A 20,204-nucleotide genomic window follows, 5' to 3' on the forward strand; every position below is an offset into this window, starting at 1 on the left:
GGTTATGTGTTGAAAATTGTTGTAAAAACTATTAAGTAGTGTGACATATATATATATATATATATATATATTCAAAGTCGTTCAGTACTGATGCACAATATGATTGACTGACTGTCCTGCTAACAACATGTGCGTAGGACTAAGAGTAACGTCAGCAAAACAAAACAAAATAGAATTTTTATTTTTTAAAATTATTTTATTAAAAGCAAATAATTAATTTAATGTTAATGGTGATTTCCCGAAACGCCTCCCCGATATATATGGTATGGTATATATATCATATAATGACTGACCAACTGGAGTACTAAATTAGGTTAGAAATAAGCAATAAGTTGAGAATTTTTGATACTCATCAACGTAATAATATAAATAAATAAATATTGGATATTATCACATCATTACTCTGATCCCAATGTAAGTAGTAGTAGCACTTGTGTTGTGGAAAATCAGAAGTAACGACGGTACCAATAAAACCCAGACCCAAGACAACATAGAAAACTAATGAAATTTTCTATATTGACTCGGTCGGGAATCGATCCCGGGAACCCGGAGTGGCGTACCCGTGAAAACCGATGTACACACTACTCGACCACGAAGGTCGTCGTAACAATGATCAACTTTTTTATAAGATTTCTTTATAAAATTGTAATAGTTTTTTGTTCCGTGGAATATTATTCAAAAAGGAGAAATTATTTTACCTAACAGAAAATAAGGGTGGAAACTGTGTCTCAGAATTCCCCCGGGCTTTATCATAATTTATTAATTGCCTCAGTAATAATGAGACTAGTGTATTTTATCGTTTAAATTGTAATTAATTAAAATTGTCAGAATAAATACTGCATAATGCTATCATTATTATTAGACATGATTTTGTTTAAAATGTACTATGAAATAAATATCATACTTGATTATAATATACATAGTATTGAACAAAGCGTATTATAAATATTAAAAACGACGGAAGATACAGAAATGCTGGTATGTCTCGCATTCAAACTGGGATTGAAAACTTAATGCAAATATTCAATAGTATTCTGATCAAGATATGATTTTATTGCGTTATTTCTATTTAATTATTTGCATAAAACAATGTATTAATGTTTGGTATGTAGGAATTTTATATTAGTGTATGAGATATTTGAGCCGAAATGGCCTAGTGCTTAGAACATACACATCATAACCGATGATTGCGGATTCAAAGCCTGGCATGCATCATAAAATTTTCATGTGTTTATGATTCATCTCGTGATCAGCGGTGAAGAAAACTGTATGTGACTAATTTTAACGAATTAGTGCTTCGTGTGAGTGCACCAACCCGCATTGCCGCAGTAGAAAGTAACAGCCTCTATTAACAGTAGATATTAAGCTATTGCTGGTAATGCTACTATAATATATAGGTTTGTATCATGGTTGATACTTATTACGCATATGTTACAAAGTTTTCCTTCATAGCAGATACTTTTAGCCTTCGAGTACCAAATTAAGTATACACAGAAATTAAGTACATCTAAATCGAGATTTGCTCGCCGAAGATTGAACCCATAATCTTCATTTGCGGTTGACGCGGTCATCTCAGTGAATATAGTTTTATTAAAAAACCAGTAAACCAAAACATACATTTCATAGTCATTTAAATATATTTACACTGTGTATGCTACTCAACTACTGACCTTGGTTGGCGATGCAAATTTAATTTGCGGGTACATTGTAAATTAATGTTAAATAAATATTTCTATTATGTAATACCTGTATGGAATTATAATACTTATTACAAAGGAAATAAAGACTTTAAATACGTGAGATGAAATATGCGCGTCCACTTGTTAGCATTTATCGAGAACGTGTCGTATCTATGAGTTTTTTAACACCAAAGGCAGTTCGTTGTTACAAGAGTTTTTTTTTAATTGTTTGTTTTTAAGTAATATGTCGACTAACTGCTAGTTTTCCTCATTCATACGATAATAGTCCTGTATAAGCTGGAATAAGTCCCATCTAAGAGGTGGTTATAAGCCTGGTGTGTTTGAAGAACACACAAAGAATCGAATATTATGAAACTGGATTCCACTGCTAGAACTGGAAAGCTATTTCATTTTTTTCCATCAACTCCGTAGTGATTGTAGCGTAAACGCCACGTTGGAAAAGCATTCGTCCAATGTAAATTCTCGAGTTTAGTTGATTGAACTTTTGAAAATGGTTGCCATGATATTCGAATTGGGGGACTGTGTGAATTTTAAACTGGGAAACCTGTGATGTAGTCAGAAAGGTACGCCCATTGGAGGAAAGGAAACGGGTAATGTCGAATTCTTAACCAGTAAAACGTTTACGTTTGCCGGCTTGGAGACCGATCGCAGATAATCTGTGGTTCCTCCTTGAATATGCCCCACTATTGGCAGACGCACTTATTAGTGCGATCACATGCGACCCCGGCCTTGAACTGGACATGCGAGACCATAGCAGCAGGATTGCGCCCTATCTTTAAAGCCCCTTCTATTAGACTATGATATAGTTCAAGGTTTCAGGACTGAGCAAGTAATATTTACAGCATTAAATTTTTCGATCACTATTATAGTGAGAGCTGTTGAGTGCTTCGTGTGAAAATTTTCTTCTTAGAATTCAATTTCTGCACCCTCATTGGCCCTTTATAATGTTAAGCTTTCCTAAGTGCTTTTGATATTGTTAAGCCTCTCTGGAAATCGTACGGGTTTGGTGACCGTATTTTATGATCTTAAATTTTAATACATGCATTGAAAAATATAAGTTGATTTGATTTTCGTCACTATAGCTCACTCTTTCTTTTATTATTCGCTGGATATAAGAAAGAAGAGGACAGCATTGTTTTATAATTCTATCTTTTAAAATTAATATAAGTGTATAGTTTTGGACACACATTGATAAAATAATCGTGTGCAAACTAGGTCACCCTAGGAAATTAGTTGAAACGTGATGAAGCCGATATAATCGTAGTGTGGGATCCGTATGAATGATTGCTTTCATTAAAAGAAGATTTAGCGTCGATCAGTGAATATTGAATGTATTGAATGAGTAGTAATTGAATTTGATATAACGAGTTAAATAAATCGATTAATATATGTGGGCGTCTTCTCTCAATACATTTCAGAATTTGAAATTATATTCTAATTCTGTATGAGCCGAGATGGCCCAGTAGTTAGAATGCGAGCATCTTAACCGATAATTGCGGGTTCAAACCCAGGCAAGCACCACGGAAAATTATTGTGCTTAATTTGTGTTTACAATTCATCTCGTTTTCGGCGGTGAAGGAAAATTTGTGAGGAAACCTGCATATGTAGGTATAATTTGATAGAAATTTTGCCACGTGTGTATTCCACCAACCCGCATTGGAACAGCCTGGTGGAATATGTTCCAAACCGTCTCCTCAAAGAAAGAGGAGGTCTTAACCCAGCATTGGGAAATTTACAGGCTGTTATTGATTTTTCTAATTATGTCTTTATTATTAATTTATAATCAATTTCGACAAAATTATTGAAATATTTGCCTGAAATAATATTTTATATAAACTGAAATAATTCAAAGATTTACTATCACTTTTAATCCCATACATCAAAAAGAGATAGCAATATTTTCTAGTGCTATCCACGCAGTATATTAGTTCAGGTATAGATTTTGTTCAACGAATCGGCACTAATGTCTAAGACTAATAAAAAATTGTGTTGGAAATTTAATAAATATATTAACACAAGGTTAATAATATAACAGCACGATAAGCGGTTTTGTCTGTCTTTCTAGTGTAACTGACGTTTTCGTACACGTTCACATTTGCACTAAAATTTATCTTGGGCACTTAGCTCCCACCGTAGGTCACCGTGCTATCATTCATCATTATTTTATTGATGGTAGGGCTTTATGGAAGCCCGTCTGGGTATCACCCATTATCGCTCAGTATTGTTGTGTTCCGGTTTGAAGGAAGTGCGACAGTGTAACTGCAGGCACAAGGAACATAACATCTTAGTTCCCAAGGATGGTGGCGTTTTCGCGTAAGGAATAGTGACCACTTACTATCAGGTAGCCCATTAGATAGTCCGCCCATATATCATAAAAAATATGTACTAATATAACAAAATAGAAAACTAATTAAAACCGAAACCGCAGACAGTTTCCATGTAGTCTGTATAGGTTGGTCGCAATCCACTAAGTCTAAACTAGGTCGTTAGCGTTGATGAATCTAACTGCACCGCGATAGCTCGAGATAAATCATGTTTATATCCGTCGTGTTTGATCAGCCACTATCAAGATAACCCAATTTTTTTTATAAAAGACGCAATTATTAATTAAAATTTTGTAAAAACGTTGAATGTCCAAGCCATCGATGAAAACCACGAAATAATTCTGTATTCTTATACTTGTTTTGTTACCGTTAGGTTAAAAGGAGGTTCTATATATATTTTATTTCTTTTCGAATGGACGGTAGCTGTAGCTGCTGTTGGCCAGAGTGGTCTCTACAGCGTCACAGAAAATAAAAAAAAAATCAAAATCAAAATAAACTTTATTCAAGTAGGCTTTACAAGCACTTTTGAATCGTCATTTTACAATTAAGTGAAGCTATCACCGGTTCGGAAAGTAGATTCTACCGAGAAGAACCGGCAAGAAACTCAGTAGTTACTCTTTTTTAACATTTAAAAAATACAAAGTCATGTTAATTGAATACAATTATTTAAATTAATATATCCTGCTTGGAAGTCAACAGCCAGAGAAGACTCTGACGGAGGAGGTTCTATAGTGTTGATACGAAGGATTAATGCAGATTGTATTCAAGGTTGATCGGTAAATGTATTTACGATAGTTTTGTTAATGGATACTCGCAATCAGCTAAACTAAAATGGAGCTAAAATATAAAGATCTGTTAAAACATAAGCTTATTTTATTTTGTGATAAAACAAAGAAAAGATATCAAATACCACTTAAATGAAGTATATTAGAAGTACCTGTGCGTATTTGCATTCTAACCAAAGCTACATATTAACTGGTGGAAATTCATTAGCAACGTTTGACCGCATTATAACGAGTATTAAGGAAAGGTTATTTTAAAATAGATTACGAAGTCGCTTCGCTTAAAAGTATGCTATTTTTTTACTATAATAATATTACGAAGTCTCTTCCCTTAAAAGTATGCTATTTTTTTACTATAATAATATTACGAAGTCTCTTCCCTTAAAAGTATGCTATTTTTTTATTATAATAATCCTACCGAATGTAAAGAGAGCTTCGAGAGGTATTCGATACGCTTTTAAGATATAGCTACTTAATCGATCACGTCGATACACATCACAGAAAAGGAAAAAGGGTACCTAGCACCTTGGGCTATGCCGGTGAAAAGGCGAACGAAAACTAGTAACGTATACTTCTATGTTATGAGCTTTACTTCAACTACCTATATTAACGTAATACGAGAATTACCCTTTTATTCGTAATAAATAGAATTTTATGAAGCATTTGTAATCAGTAATATTATTTAAAAAAATATATATAATAATACGTATAATATATGATCAAATGAACTTCTTCAAGTGAAGTTCCATACACGATATATAATACGAATATATATTATAAAGCCTTAATGTCTTAACGCTATATAAGTTTGTTGAATAAAAATAAACATTTTAGATTTTCTGATCTAGTCTTTGTTTATATAACTGTATTTTAGTATTACACATATCATAGTATTTGCCGAGCGCATTCAAATTATATATTGCACTGTTAATATTTCTCATGCGCACTTATCTTACCGTTACTGCTAGGGATTACCGCGGTGTGGCCATTAGAAGCGACATATATAATCGTGGAATAATTAGTACTAGTAAATATACAAGAAGCTAGCTTAAGAAGCTTTGCTTGTATAGTTTCTGCAATAATAACTGGTTTGCCGTTTTATTTGATTAACAAGTTTTTATCACGAAATAATTTAGAGTATGTTAACATGCCGTGTATATGAACCAAAAATGTTTTGTTGTTATTCCAATCTTTTTAAAAGATTAGTTGTTATTCCAATCTTTTTAAAATATTGGAATAACAACAAAACATATTATATAATTTTACTATCTGGGCAATACTGACAAGGCAACTAAAACAATGTTATTAAATTGATGTGGTGTTATCGGTCAATTAGTATGTACCTATTTTCGAGCGACCCACCCCGACCTCGCACATGTACAATGCTGATACTAAATATACGATTTCAGACGATACAAACCTTTATGTACCTGCATTTTGTTTTTTTTTTTAATTTTTTATTAATTTTGTGTTACTTTTTTTTGTTTTTTGTTTGTGGTGTGCAACAAAGAATAATTTATTCATTCATTCATTTTAAATCTGTAAAATACTTTTAATTACATGTCGTATTTAAATTACATGTACAAGTTTATATACACATGCAAATGTGCAATGTTTTTAAGGTACTTAATGGGATAAGAATTAATGCTTTATTGCTTAAAATCGCTTTATTGCGAAAATATCCCGTTATTTCTTGTAAAAAGTAAAGGGTAAAAAATAGTTAATGTGGGTTATCCATACGGGATAGAAATATGCAATCGAGAACTTTTTTGTAGGCCTTTTAAATAAAAGCTTGTAATAAAATAAGTTTCATATAAATTTGAATTTATTGCCGATTTTAGTTTTCTAATATTAGCGAAATAATATATATATATATATATATATATTCTAATAAAAGCGAAAATTTTGTATTCTTAATTCGTTTAATCAGTCTAGTTACCCTATCTTGCAAAGAACCGGTGAAAGAAACACAGCGGGTAAACAACATAAAATAATCACTAGTTTCATGGCCAAACAAATCCATATAGCAACAGTATCGTATTACTGTATGAGAAACGTGTGCCGGTACAAGTGTTGCCACATGACTCCCATACATTTGATAAGAGAATGATATTGTTTATAATTATAATCACGACATATAATATTATTGCCGCCGCGCTATACCGCCCGCAGCTTTTATACACTCATATACATCTGTCTTTATCTTCTTTTTTGCCCAAACTCTCTTACCAGTTCACCAGGGTTGGGACTCTTTGTACGTCTGCACCAGAGAGTTCTGTTCTGGTTCTCTGTTTACTCCATTTGGTAGTTAGGATCGTTATATGGTGAAGACATTCATTAAGAACTTTTTAGATTTTACCAAACTTGAGTCCTAAAGAGGCTAAACATGGCCGCAGGTGTAGCTAGTGTATGAATGAAAATCTGTATTTTAGTGAACTTAGATTGAACCGAAACTGAATCATTGCGTTTGAAGAGTAGGAAAACGACTCACAATGTTTATATTGTGAAAGTAAAATCTATTTTAATAAAATCAAATCGCCCATCCTTATAGAGTTGGAGGTGACCTTTGTATACATAAATTTATAAAAATCAGTAAACGTAATTAGAATTGCGGTGCTATGGCTGGTTTTCTCTGAAAATTGGAGAATGTAATGAAGTGTACAAACCGTTCAGGCTTGCAAGGGATTAATAGATTACAAATAATGGCTGAGTGGAATGGCGTGGAGATTGATAGCAGCTTTTCCCCGTTGAAAAGTAATTCCGATTTTCCGGACGATTGAATTTAAATAGTTTCAACCATCAGGGACGTTGCGATCTCTATATTAAGTTCAAGTATTTGAAATACATGTCTGAAACATATATATTCATAGGTCAGTGTAGGCAGACTTACAACTGAGCTGCATGATGGTAACCACCGTTTTTGAAAGTGTCTGTAAGAAATTTTACTTGGTGGTAACTGGTAGGGCTTTGTGCAAGCCCGTCTAGGTAGGTACCACCCACTCACCAGTTATTCTACTGCCAAATAACAGTACTCAATATTGTTGTGTTCCGGTTTGAAGGGTGAGTGAGCCAGTGTTACTACAGGCACAAGGGACATAACATCTTAGTTCCCAAGGTTGGTGGCACATTGACGATGTAAAGAATAGTTAATATTTCTTACAGCGTCATTGACTATGGGTGATGGTGACCATTTACCATCAGGTGGCCCATATGCTCGTCCGTCAATCTATACCATATTAAAAAAAATTAACCCTTCGTTATATGGACGGGCCATAAATCTTGGGATGTAAGATGTTGTGTTACTGTGCCTGCAGGTCAACCGATTATTTTATCTTTCAAACCGGGACTCAATAAGTTAGTATTGCGGTGTCGTGGTCGAATATGTAATGACTAATTGCTTTTTTTGTACCCCTCTTATATTAGTTTTTGAGCGGTGTCAATAAGCTACGTGTGCTTTATGTAGCTTCCTTGCCTTAAAGATACCGGTTAACACTAGAATTGAAGATTTGAACTTACCTAGACAGGCTTTCACAAAGCCCTACAAGGAGATTGTATTATAAATTAAATCAGTAATTAATTATATTTTAGTTTAAATCATTTGGAATAAAAAAATTGAGTTAACACAAGTTCAACATAGAGTACAACCGTCGTTGAAAACTATTCTTTTATTGGGAATGCTTGGAGTTGATTTCAGCGTATTTCTCAATTCCTTGATTGATTTGAATATCACGCTATTTGAACCTCTAATAAAAAGTTTCGAAGTTTCCTTAATTACTTCCTTATTGATTCCACTTTTGATAATCCATTTGAAAGCAATTCAGTTGAAAGTATGCTTAAGGGGGAAAACTTAATATAAAATTAAATACGAGTCTAAGTCACAAATAAATCGATTTTATGATTGCGAACGAGCCAAAATTGCCCAGTGGTAAGAATGCGTGCATTGCATGGTTGCAAATCCAGGAAATCACCACTAAATATTCATGTGCTTAATTTGTCTTTATAATTCAACTCGTGCTCGGTGGTGAAGGAAAACGTCGTAAGAAAACCTGCATGTGTCTAATTTCATAGAAATTCTGCCACATATATGCCTGCTACAGCGTGGTGAAATATGTTCCAAATCATCTCCTCGAAGGGAGAGGGAACTTAGCCCAGTGGAAAATTGACAGACTGTTGCTCTTGCTGTTGCTGAATGCGTTTTGTTTAATGTTATATTGTAGGTTAAGACTTTCATCGAGTACGACCTTTGACGTTTCAGACGAATGTCTGGCAGCTTGTTTACACATGGGTCGTATTTCGACAAAAGTTGATGAGATTGCGTTGGTGATGCGAATTGCGAATTTATGAAGTACTTTTCCAAGATAAACATAGGATTGGACATTTGGCGTTGAGGATATTTTCCTATTTTCCTTCTCTTATTGCTAATGAAACTAACAAAGCCAAATAATAAAAGTAAAAATAAGAGGGTCGTTGTGGCACACCTGGATAGAACGAAGATTCTCTATGTACTAAATAACAAATACAGTGTAATAAATCAATAGCGTTTGAAATTGAATAAAATGACAATAATGACAAAAAATATTTTTATAAAACTGTTTATAATAGAGAGAAGACGGAGGGCAAGGTCGCCTAAAGGGCGCTTTTCCTTACGTGATTTCTGCCAGTTAATATTTCTGGAAGTCGTGTCAATTAACTTTGTTCCAAAAATACAGAAACAGTACCAGATTTGGTAACTCGGTGAGACTTGTTTTAGTGAAATGGTATTTTCTGAAGCGGGTGGTAAACGAGATCTAGATCACGTTCAAATAGGGGTTTGTATTTCTTACAGTTGAATGTCAAGCGAAGCCGAAAAGGCACATAAAATCGTGACGGATTTTTTGTACCTTTATAGAATAAATGACAAAAAAACGGATATTTCAGCAAGTGCCACCTTATACAATAATACTTATGTAGGGAAATGAATAGAATATTTTTGTAACATTTTATCTCGAGTACTTGCTTTTTATCAAAGGCAAGCTTTTATATCATATCACGTTATTCCAAACTAACGAAATAACGATTTTTTTTCAACCCGTGATATTTCAATCAATTTTAGTGCCGCTTATTTGAAAATATGACTAAACTGTCAACTTGACAAATCGCTGACCAATACGTCATTCTTCCGATAGGCTTTGGCTAACTATTCAAGTAGGTAAATAGATTTGACGATTTGAATATGTTCTATGAAATGTTTTCTCAGAATATTTAACGTTTACTACATCATATAAAGTTAGCCATTGAATTTTATTCTTCAAATATTATTAAAGTTCTATTTTAGGTAAATAAGAGGTCGGCGGTCTGAGTCTGTTTACACAAAATCAATTTATGACGATTGAAAATTTCCGATGACAGATATCAAAAACGTCAAACAGTTTTTACGCGTGTGCTTACTTGTTTGTACCCAGTTTTTGCTGGTCCAGTAGATTCAATCTCCGGGTTAGTTACTTAAAATATAGTTGGCGTTTCCGTCGAGAATATCTCAGTTGCAGGTTTGGAATTTAACATTATTGTACCACAATAAGCATAAAAAAGTGCCCAAATTCAATCAGCATTCCGGCGAATTTTCATTACCAAAAAAAGATAAAAAAAAATTTGGACACGTTTTGCGATGTCAGTTTTATTAATTATTGGCAAGATTCCCCTGCACTCTAGTTTAAGATGGACCTATTGATGAATATGTAAAAACTGTAAATAGTTTTCAGCTGAAACGGGTTTGAGCCCAGACTTGTGTACTATAATATGCCCTGCGCAGTTGGCAAATATCCAACGAGTAGACAACCGAGGCTGTGTATTTATTTTGTAGTATATTTCTCTTGCGTAATTACGCATTGATCAGTTGATCAGCCTTCGAGATTGCCCGCCGTGATCAGAATTCGCTGAGGAGGACATTATTATTAATGTCATGTAGTCTATCTGTTTCAGTGAAGACAGCTTAGCATTAAAAAGTGATCGCACTACATTGAACACAACATTTTTTCCCTCTAAATAAACTTCGATGATTCTCTTTAAATACTTTTGGTTTGATACCATCCACTTAACATACATATATTCTATCCCCAAACAGCAATACTTACTATTGTTGTGTATTGTTGTTGTTGTGTGTGAAGGGTGTGAGCCAGTAAGCCAGACAGGCACATAACATCTTAACTCCAAATTTTGTCAGTATATTTTCTATTGTTTTGAGTGACGTTTTTTTGTTTTTAATTTTCGGTAGCATGGCAATTAAACTTTCATGATAACTTATGGTAAGATTTAATCAATGCTAGACATACTATAATAGCCTTTTATAAGCACCTTAGATCTAACAGTTACGATTATGAAGAAACTTTTGTTTCTGTTGATATTTGAATTAAAAGTTATGTTGAAAAGTTAACGAGCTTAAAAGCTTTGTTGATATTCCACTGTATGTTTCTGACCTATTTTACATTCAGTTGAAAATACGAGTAGTGGTGCTTATTGCACGTGGAAAGCTTTTTGTCTTTTGATACATTGTCCTTGCGGAATGATATACGTAGGATTTATTAGTATAGTATAGCATTGCATAGCATAGCATATAGTGGATAGAAAGGAATACTCTGCCGTTTCAACTAAGGTTATTAGTATTATCTGTATTAATATCTATTATAAGCAGGTAACATTTGTATGTATATAGGGGGCTTAAGCTCTGGAAGTATCGATCACTTTTAGAGGTCACATTATTTTTATGAGAGACGAATTCTATTTAAAGCCTATCGATTTCTTCATTAATAAATGACACTCATGCTAGTGCTAAAAAAAATAACAATAAGGCTGCCTATACCCGAGATTACGCAGTGGTGAACAGAACGCGTACATCTTAAGTGATAACTGGTTCAAACCAGTAGTCATCTCGTGCTCGGCGGTAAAGCGTAACATCGTAAAGTAACCTGCATGTGTCTAATTGCAACTAAATGACGACCTCCATGGTCGAGTGGTGTGTACACCGGTTTTCATGGGTACGCCACTCTGAGGTCCCGGGTTCGATTCCCGGCTGAGTCGATGTAGATTACCATTAGTTTTCTATGTTGTCTTGGGTCTGGGTGTTTGTGGTACCGTCGTTACTTCTGATTTCCATAACACAAGTGCTTCAGCTACTTACATTGGGATCAGAGTAATGTATGTGATGTTGTCTCATATTTATATGATGTTGTCTCATATTTATATTTATATTTATTTATATTTAAATTCTGCCATCGTAATGCAGATGGTGCAGACCACCAAGGCCCCGGAGTTAAGGGGCCCTCTGAACTAAACCATAAGCTTCTGAAGCTAGAAAAACATGACTCTGCGCAGAAGATTTCTTATCTTATTTGGTATCTATAATTTTAAATGGTAATAAAGAGCTAAAGAGGAATGGGGAAGAGTAGGTAAGGGTCCAATTCTTTTTCTATGCACCGGGGCCCTTCCTCACCTAGCTCTGCTACGCCACTGCTCCAAACCTTCGGCTCAAATGAGAAGAGACCTTAACCCAGCCGTGGGAAATTTACATTTGACATTTGACTGTTAATGTTAAGGCTGCTTTACAATAACCATGCTTAAAAATAAAATATATTCTTTCTATATTGTGCATATGTGTCCTGTGTGCAATAAAAGGGTTATATACATGATTATGTTTTGGTACTTGGTAAATATGTAAATTTTAATAAAAAAAATTCCGTAAATGACACAAGTCATTGGGCAATGGGCACAGCACGTTTACCGTAAACACACAGCACTGGCTTCTTGATTAAACAAATTGCTTGATTGTCGAGCTCTTATTTGCACAGGACTTAACTTATCAAGCCTCTGGCGAACGATGTGACTTTGTAATGGCGTTCAGTATTTTATTAAACATCAAATACTAACTGCTAATGAGGACTTTAATACGTAGAATTTCCAATTATATTAATAGTTGTACAATAATTAAAATGATAGTTTATGTTAAATTTAATTAATTATTGACTTTAAGTAGATGTGTTTGGATGTAGTTTACAAGTGGATGTGGCATATATTGTTTATTAACATTAAGTGCTTTTAAAATAATTGGTTAATATAAATATAAACTAATGTTAGGTGAATAGGGAGTTTCTAGTATTAGATTGCCATGAAAAAATAGACTGAATCTTTGATTACGGTCAAATGGTGTTGTTTACATAAAATTTAATGATTATTTTTATTTAGTATAATTTATTAACATTTTGAATTTATTTATAGTTGTATAAGTGCATTAGCACGTCATAATTTATTGTTGTCAACTATGGAAATGATTTACCTGATTTCTTGGTGGTAGGGCTTTGTGCAAGCCTGCCTGGGAGTTACCACTCCTCAGATATTCTACCGCTAAACTACAGTATTGTTGTGTTCCGATTTGAAGGGTGAGTGAGCCAGTGTAACTACAGGCACAGGGGACATAGCATCTCAGCTCTCAAGGTTGGTGGCGCATTGACGATGTAAGGAATAGTTAATATATATTACAGCGTCATTGTCTATGGGTGTTGTTGACCACTTACCATCAGTGGCCCATACGCTCGTCCGCCACCCTTTTCCAAAAACAAATTTAAAAAGAAATCCCCATTCTTCCATCGTTAGACTTACCTAATCTTAATAGAACCTTTTAAATTTTGCTATGCTAACAAATTACAGTTTATATTTTTTGATTTAAATACATATTACTTCCGTGTTGACATTTATATGTTACAAACATAAAATATTAGATACCTTGGCCAGCAGGTCATTGACATCGTGACGTAGTATAATTCTGACAATGACATGTTTGTAAATAAAGTAACCACTTACCACCAAGCAACGTATCCGCTTCTCAACGAAATATAAATATTTAAGTATTAATCTTGTGTGTTATTAAGGTATATACATCTCTGTTTATAGTAATGTAGTATTCGGCAATAAAAAAAAACATAGTAGCGTAAGCTTTTTCGGGCGCCAGTGTATAAAAAGGAAGTGTCTCCAGGGCTTTCGAAAAAAGACTTTGAAATGAGAGCATCGTTTATAACTCCACCAGGTGCCAAGTAACTCTCGAAAATCTCCCATATTTGCATTTGTATACAGTGTTTTGAGAGGTGAGATGGCCCAGTGGTTAGAACGCGTGCATCTTAACCGATGATTGCAAGTTCAGTGTATTTCACTCACATGTGTATTCCACGAATCCGCATTGGAACAGCGTGGAGGATTATGTTCCAAACCTTCTCCTTGGTGGAAGAGGTGCCTTAGCCCAGCAGTGGGAAGTTTACAGACTGTTACTTTACTTTTACAGTGTTTTCTTGGATTGTTCTTCAACCCAACTGTGGATGCTTTATTTTGCCGCACCCGAAAACAAAGTCTATTCTAATCTATTGTACCGCATTGTTCCCAAGACCTAGAATCTGCGGAACTGGCTAACCAGTAATCATTTGTCTTCGTTAAACCGACGCCTTTATTCAATTTGTTAGGAGTTAGGTGTAAGTAATAAGTATTACAAGAATTACGGACAGAAATGGAGTCATTTTTTGGCGCGGATGTTTATAAATGAGATTTTAAGTGTGTCTTACTAAAAGTCTAATTAAAAGGAAATAAATGACAGGTCAATCAACATGCTCAAACTTTAATACCGTTATAAAGAATATAATAGTGAATATTTTTGTATATTTCATAAAGATTTATCAGAGAATTCTACCGCCAAATATCAATTGAATTTGTTGTTTCGTAATGCAAGTGAGAGTCACTACAGACACAAGGGACACTAGCTTCTTAGGTTGGTGGCGTATTGGTGATGTAAGAAATGATTATTATTTCTTTAAGTGCGATTGTCTGAAGGTAGTCTACATATCTTTTGGTTCCTACCCACATTTGTCATAAAAAAGCGACACTATAATGCTTTATTTAAGTACATTTTTTTAATATTAGGACCTCATTACTGTACTTTGATATCTAATCACAAGTGCTATTCACAAAACGAAATCATTGTTATAACTTCAACTGGATGATATATAATATATTTGTCATATAGATACAATGACGTCATAGGCCTCTACTCCATATTTAATTTAAAGACAAACGAAAAAAGGCATTAATACTGTTGTGTTTGTTAACAATGTCATATCATGTTGACATGTCATAAATGTCAAATATTAATAAAGTAAGCACTCCACTTCAAGGCTACATCGTTTACGTCGAGGTGTTCATTAAATAAAGTCAGTGTGACACGATGCTCCTGCGCATTACGCGTTTGATGTTACAATTTCTAGTTGAAAGTGCTCGTGGAAAATTTCTCTAAGACATATTTGTACAGTGCGAATAAAGTGTGTATAATATTATTTCGCTTGGAATTCGTTCGTTTTTGTATTGCATTGTAGTGTGACTTTACTTAAGGCATTCCCACAAAAAGTTATGTGTAGTGAATATTTATATATATTATTTGAAAATGATTAAAATTGAACAAAAATTTAAGCTGTATATCTTTCGAATATTCTTCGCAATTCTAAAGATATATAAATGTACATTATAATAGCGTAATATAATTTTGCTCTATAAAAGTATATTAAAATGATTAATGCTATATTTTTATATGATTTTTATTCTACGTAAATATCAATGTAAATAGTAAGTAATAATAGATTAACTTAACTTTAAAATAATAAGTAGTTTGAAGAAAAAATAAATATTAATAAAATTTAAAATATATCTAGCAACACTTAATTACCAAGATAAAAAAATCTTCGTGTATATTATAACAGACTACTGGGCGTAGTTTAAATTTTAGAGCTCAGATAGACAACATTACGTATCAAAAAGATTTTCTTTTTATCTTTTATTTAAATATGTCTTGTACTGGTTTGATATTTCATATATTTTTATGTTAGATAGACGAATAATTGGGTTATCAATGCATCCACTGCCAGTATAAAATATACTACGTTTAAACTACCAAACTGTAAAGTACAATAAAACTCGTGGAGTAGGTAATAAGTCGAGAAAATCTAATACAGACGGTCGTATACATAAAGCCACTTATATATATGATATATATTATATAATATGTCACAAAAGACTTATATGTAGAACTTTTGGCAAGTTAATTTTCAGTCACTCTACGTCTATAAAGCAATACTATTGAATTTAAAAATAAGTCAATAATATTACAGACACAAGACAGTCTTGGTTGCCAACCAATAACTCAAGGCTACAGGGTAGTTCTTCATACATATAATCAAACCATCAATGCTTAAAATGAAGGAAAAGTCATACGTCAGGCTTGTCGATACGTACATATAAAATCAATACAAAAGTAAGACTTCATCAACCTAATAGCTCAAATTGAATTCCTCAACCGGGGAATTCTATTACTGGCCGTTGATGTGAAAGATGGTGGTGTAATAATAATATTAGGCTAAAATATTTATATAAATACATACATAAAAAAACTTTGTAAATGTATACTATATGCTCAATTAAATTATTACATTTATTTACAATTATGTATAAAAAATAATGATTTAATAGAATACTGTCCAAACGCAATAATGATTAGCGGTTGGTCCCTAAGTACACGCACACAACAAAAGTTGTACTTAGTAGTGTGCATGTATGTGTGAAGTTTGGTGATTGTCAAAAGTAGATCTCACGCACACAAATACAACAAAAGTTGACTTCTTTGTTTCAGTTCTTTCGTAGGCGATAGAGTATTGTATACGTGTAGTTATATTAATAGGTGTTATATATTCTATGCGTTTATCGTTCAGTCGATTTGGATCTTTTCATGAATGTGAAAGTTGAATCGAATATTTGTATTGAAAAGACTGCCGTTAGTTAATATTACATAACGTGAACAAAGGATCAGTTGTGTCGTAAAAATCCAATTTCGTCCATCGCTGCACGCGCCACAAACAACCATTTAGTTTTATTTTATAACTGGCATAGTAAATACTTATAAAACACATATATTTTTTAATTCTGTTTTACTACTGTCTAAACTAAATTCATCTTGTTAATTAATTTGAAATAAATAAGAAATATATTTCTTCGTATATTCAATATAACATGCTGAAACAAATTTTTAGTTTTGTCTTGTATCTGATTTACGATTAAAAATGTCTGCCATTACAGAACGTATTGATTTGATTGGTTATAATATTATCGGTCTATTTCTTAGTATTTCTTTATATCAACACTAATTACTCCTCTTGGAAATACTTATTTTGTTATTCATTTACTTCTAATTCAATATATAAAAGCTTCTTAGTTTGTTCATTTGAAATCATAAATATTACGTAACCTTAAAATAATTAATTTAACAAAACGTTTCATAATAATGAAAAATATAAGTCGATAGTCTTATGTATATTATATAGTAATATATAGCTACGTACGCACTATTCCATGTCAATAATATTCATTTTAGTTGGGGTTTCAAGTGAACGAATTCGAGTGTATTTCAAAATTTAAAACATAAATTAGACAATGGAAAAAGTTACGATGGAAATAACAGAAGTGACTAAGATTTAGTGAGTTTCAATATTAAGAGACAATTGTCAGTTCAAGTATTCGACTCCAAAGATGACGTCTCTTGGTATACCCACGGAGGCTCCAGTCCACACCATTCTATTTACGTCTGCGTACACGCAAAAGACGACCAAAAACATTATAAAAAAGGTAAGTATTTATTCATTTTTATAATAGGCAGCTGAGAATTTTTAAGAGATATTTTATAGTGTGGTCAATACTGCCCATGGAAATTGGTGATGTTAGAAATTTTAACGTTTCCTTGCTCCATCTTTGTGCCGCAAAATTTGAGAAGGAGTTGTTATATTTCCTGTCTGATCACCGCTGAAGATGGTCATCATCCATGTAAAATTTAGAGGGTAAAACTCCACCGGAATCCTCATACTTCTGTAGTTTAACTTGTGTAAAGTTACTACTGATGCAGGCAATAGAAAAATTGGTATATTTGTATAACTCACTCAAACGAGCTTTCGCAAAGAATACCAACATTATGATGAAGTTATAATTACTGCTCTAAGTTCTTATATCTACTTCTTATTTCGATTTTTCGAAATTTACTACATATATGATTTGACTCATTTTAACGACAAAAAGTAGTATATAAATAATGATATTTCGTCGACATCGTAGCAACATTTAATTTATTGTTAATAAATAGCTAATATTATTCTTGGTATTTTACGTAGATGATATAGATTAATGAGTTTTTCTTAATACTGAAATAGCAAGTATTAAATTATTTATTATTAATGATGGAATTGCGGAAACAATTCTATGTCAAGCAAAACTAACGATTGCACAGATCGATACACTAAGCGTCCTTGAAATAAACCACAATTAGCATTGTCTATTTATACGTGTAATATTCAATTTTACTATTAAATTCAATTGCTATACTGGTATAAATTTCTCCACTTTATTTTTAAACAGCCACTCGCTTCTCACGGGTGTAATAAAGATAAAATTCACAACTTTTAAATTCAAGACAAACATAAAACGAAAAATTATAACGTTTGTCCGGCTAGGAAAGTTGAAATACTGAGCTTCTTACTATTCTAATATGTTGACCACCAATTGTAGACCTCAAACACATTAATAGTTGCAGAAATGTATACTTGAATTTGGTGCAATAGAAAGGCATTTTAATAATAAGTGGTAGTACTGAGCAACGGTCTGGGTTGATAACACCCATTCACCATTTTTTGCTGGTACCTATTTCCACTTTATTATTAAAGTTATTAATTTCGGGATATTTACCATGTTTTTTATTTTTGTTCGGTGGAGCTCGATATTTCGACATTGTCTACGAATGTCTTGTTCACGTGAACAACGTGAGCTCCACCGAACAAAAATAAAAAACATGGTAAATATCCCGAAATTAATAACTTTAATAATAAAAATAACCATGTTAGTTTAAAATCCTATATTTCCACTTTGCTTCACATGTAGATGTAAAGGTTGAGTGAGCAATTGAATTAAAAAGTAACAGAAAATTAAGCATCATCATGTATGACCGTCAAACAACATTGCTCAGTATAATTGTGTTTAAGTTTGAATAGTGAGTTATGTACAAGGATCGAAATAAGTTTGGGAGTTTGTTTCCAAGGTTGTTGGCGCATTGGCGTTATAAGGAATGGATAATATTGGGCATTGGTCATTTGCTACCAATTTGGACGTCCAACCAAATATTTAAAATAAATGTATTCGTCTCCAGTCATTGTTACGAAGAGTCACTTATGTTTTAAAGTTCAACGCTGTCGGAAGTTATTTGGCTTTAGACAATAATTGAAGTCCGCGCTCGTGACGGGAAGCGCATCTTGAGTTATATTATAAAAGTTCGCGGTTCCGACACCGGTGTTGCTTTGTTGCAAGTTTATGCAAACAATCGCATTAAACTCTGTCTTATGCTATGAACAATTGCTTTTGATAAATAGAAAACTTTGCTAACAATATCAACTTTCAATTAGACGATCCGTCTGGTCATTTACATTTTGTTAGTGAAATTTCATTTTTGTGTGCAACGATTTTTGTATAAAACATAACGCAAAACAACAAAGTATCAAAACTTATAGAACATACTGAATGATTAATGATTTAAACTAATATTATAATTATGAAAGTAACGTTGCCTGTTTGTTTCTTACGCTATCACGAACTTAAATATGTGATGCAAGCTTAAGGGGACTACAGGAGCTAATTGCCCTTGAGAATCACGCGCACACACTTACACTAACGACAAAAACGGCATGTCCCCGCGCGCACTACGCTTAGCGAGGCGGCGAGGTTACGCCTGAATATTCCAACAGATGGCGCCGAACCGCCGCGCGCCGCGCCGAGCGAAAGCGAAGCGAAGTCAATTCTATCAATTCTATCAATCATAGATTTCATAAAAATAGATAGGACAACAGAATTATTTTAATTTTTTTGTATCATTTAAAAAATTATGATCAAATTAAACTGAATTAATTAAACTTAAATTATTATTATTTTATGTACAAAAAATAGTTAATTTAAACATTTTTTTCTTTAATTTTTACTGTATCAATTCAATTAGTTGTAATACTAAATATTAAATCGTACCTATTTTAAAATTTTATAAGTTTGTTAAGCGATTTATTAAATAAAATTGGAACTGTTCGTAATTTGTACACTGACAAAAAGCGTAGAGTTTGTTCATTTTACTAATATCGGTACACAAAGAAAAAAAATTAAGTTAAAAAAGTCAGCATCAAAAAGTTACTATAAAAATAATATCGTCAAGTCGGTTTAGTAGAATTATTGGTTAACTCGGTCAATCACAGTGGGTTTAGTCATAAATCTCATAAAAATAGTTTGGATATTAGAATTATTTGTATTGTTTTTGACTGATA

The 20,204-nt window shown here is 33.0% G+C and overlaps 1 protein-coding gene across 8 annotated transcripts in view; it reads left to right on the top strand.

Annotated features, from left to right (window-relative positions):
* The window catches only part of LOC124537682 (transient receptor potential cation channel trpm), a 347,813-nt gene that overhangs the window by 60,105 nt on the left and 267,504 nt on the right, over positions 1 to 20,204 (top strand). Inside the window, exons 1-2 of one of the 8 annotated variants that reach the window (XM_047114604.1) lie at positions 15,018 to 15,134; positions 17,234 to 17,484. The exons of 6 other annotated variants lie outside the window; for them this stretch is intronic. In XM_047114604.1, coding sequence (XP_046970560.1) covers positions 17,389 to 17,484 — 96 coding nt within the window. In that variant the 5' untranslated portion in view covers positions 15,018 to 15,134; positions 17,234 to 17,388. Of the gene's footprint in view, positions 1 to 15,017; positions 15,220 to 17,233; positions 17,485 to 20,204 lie in introns of those variants that run through there. One more of the 8 variants, XM_047114605.1, reaches the window with a different exon arrangement.

This window comes from Vanessa cardui, chromosome 18, assembly GCF_905220365.1.
Source record: "Vanessa cardui chromosome 18, ilVanCard2.1, whole genome shotgun sequence".
NCBI lineage: Eukaryota > Metazoa > Arthropoda > Insecta > Lepidoptera > Nymphalidae > Vanessa > Vanessa cardui.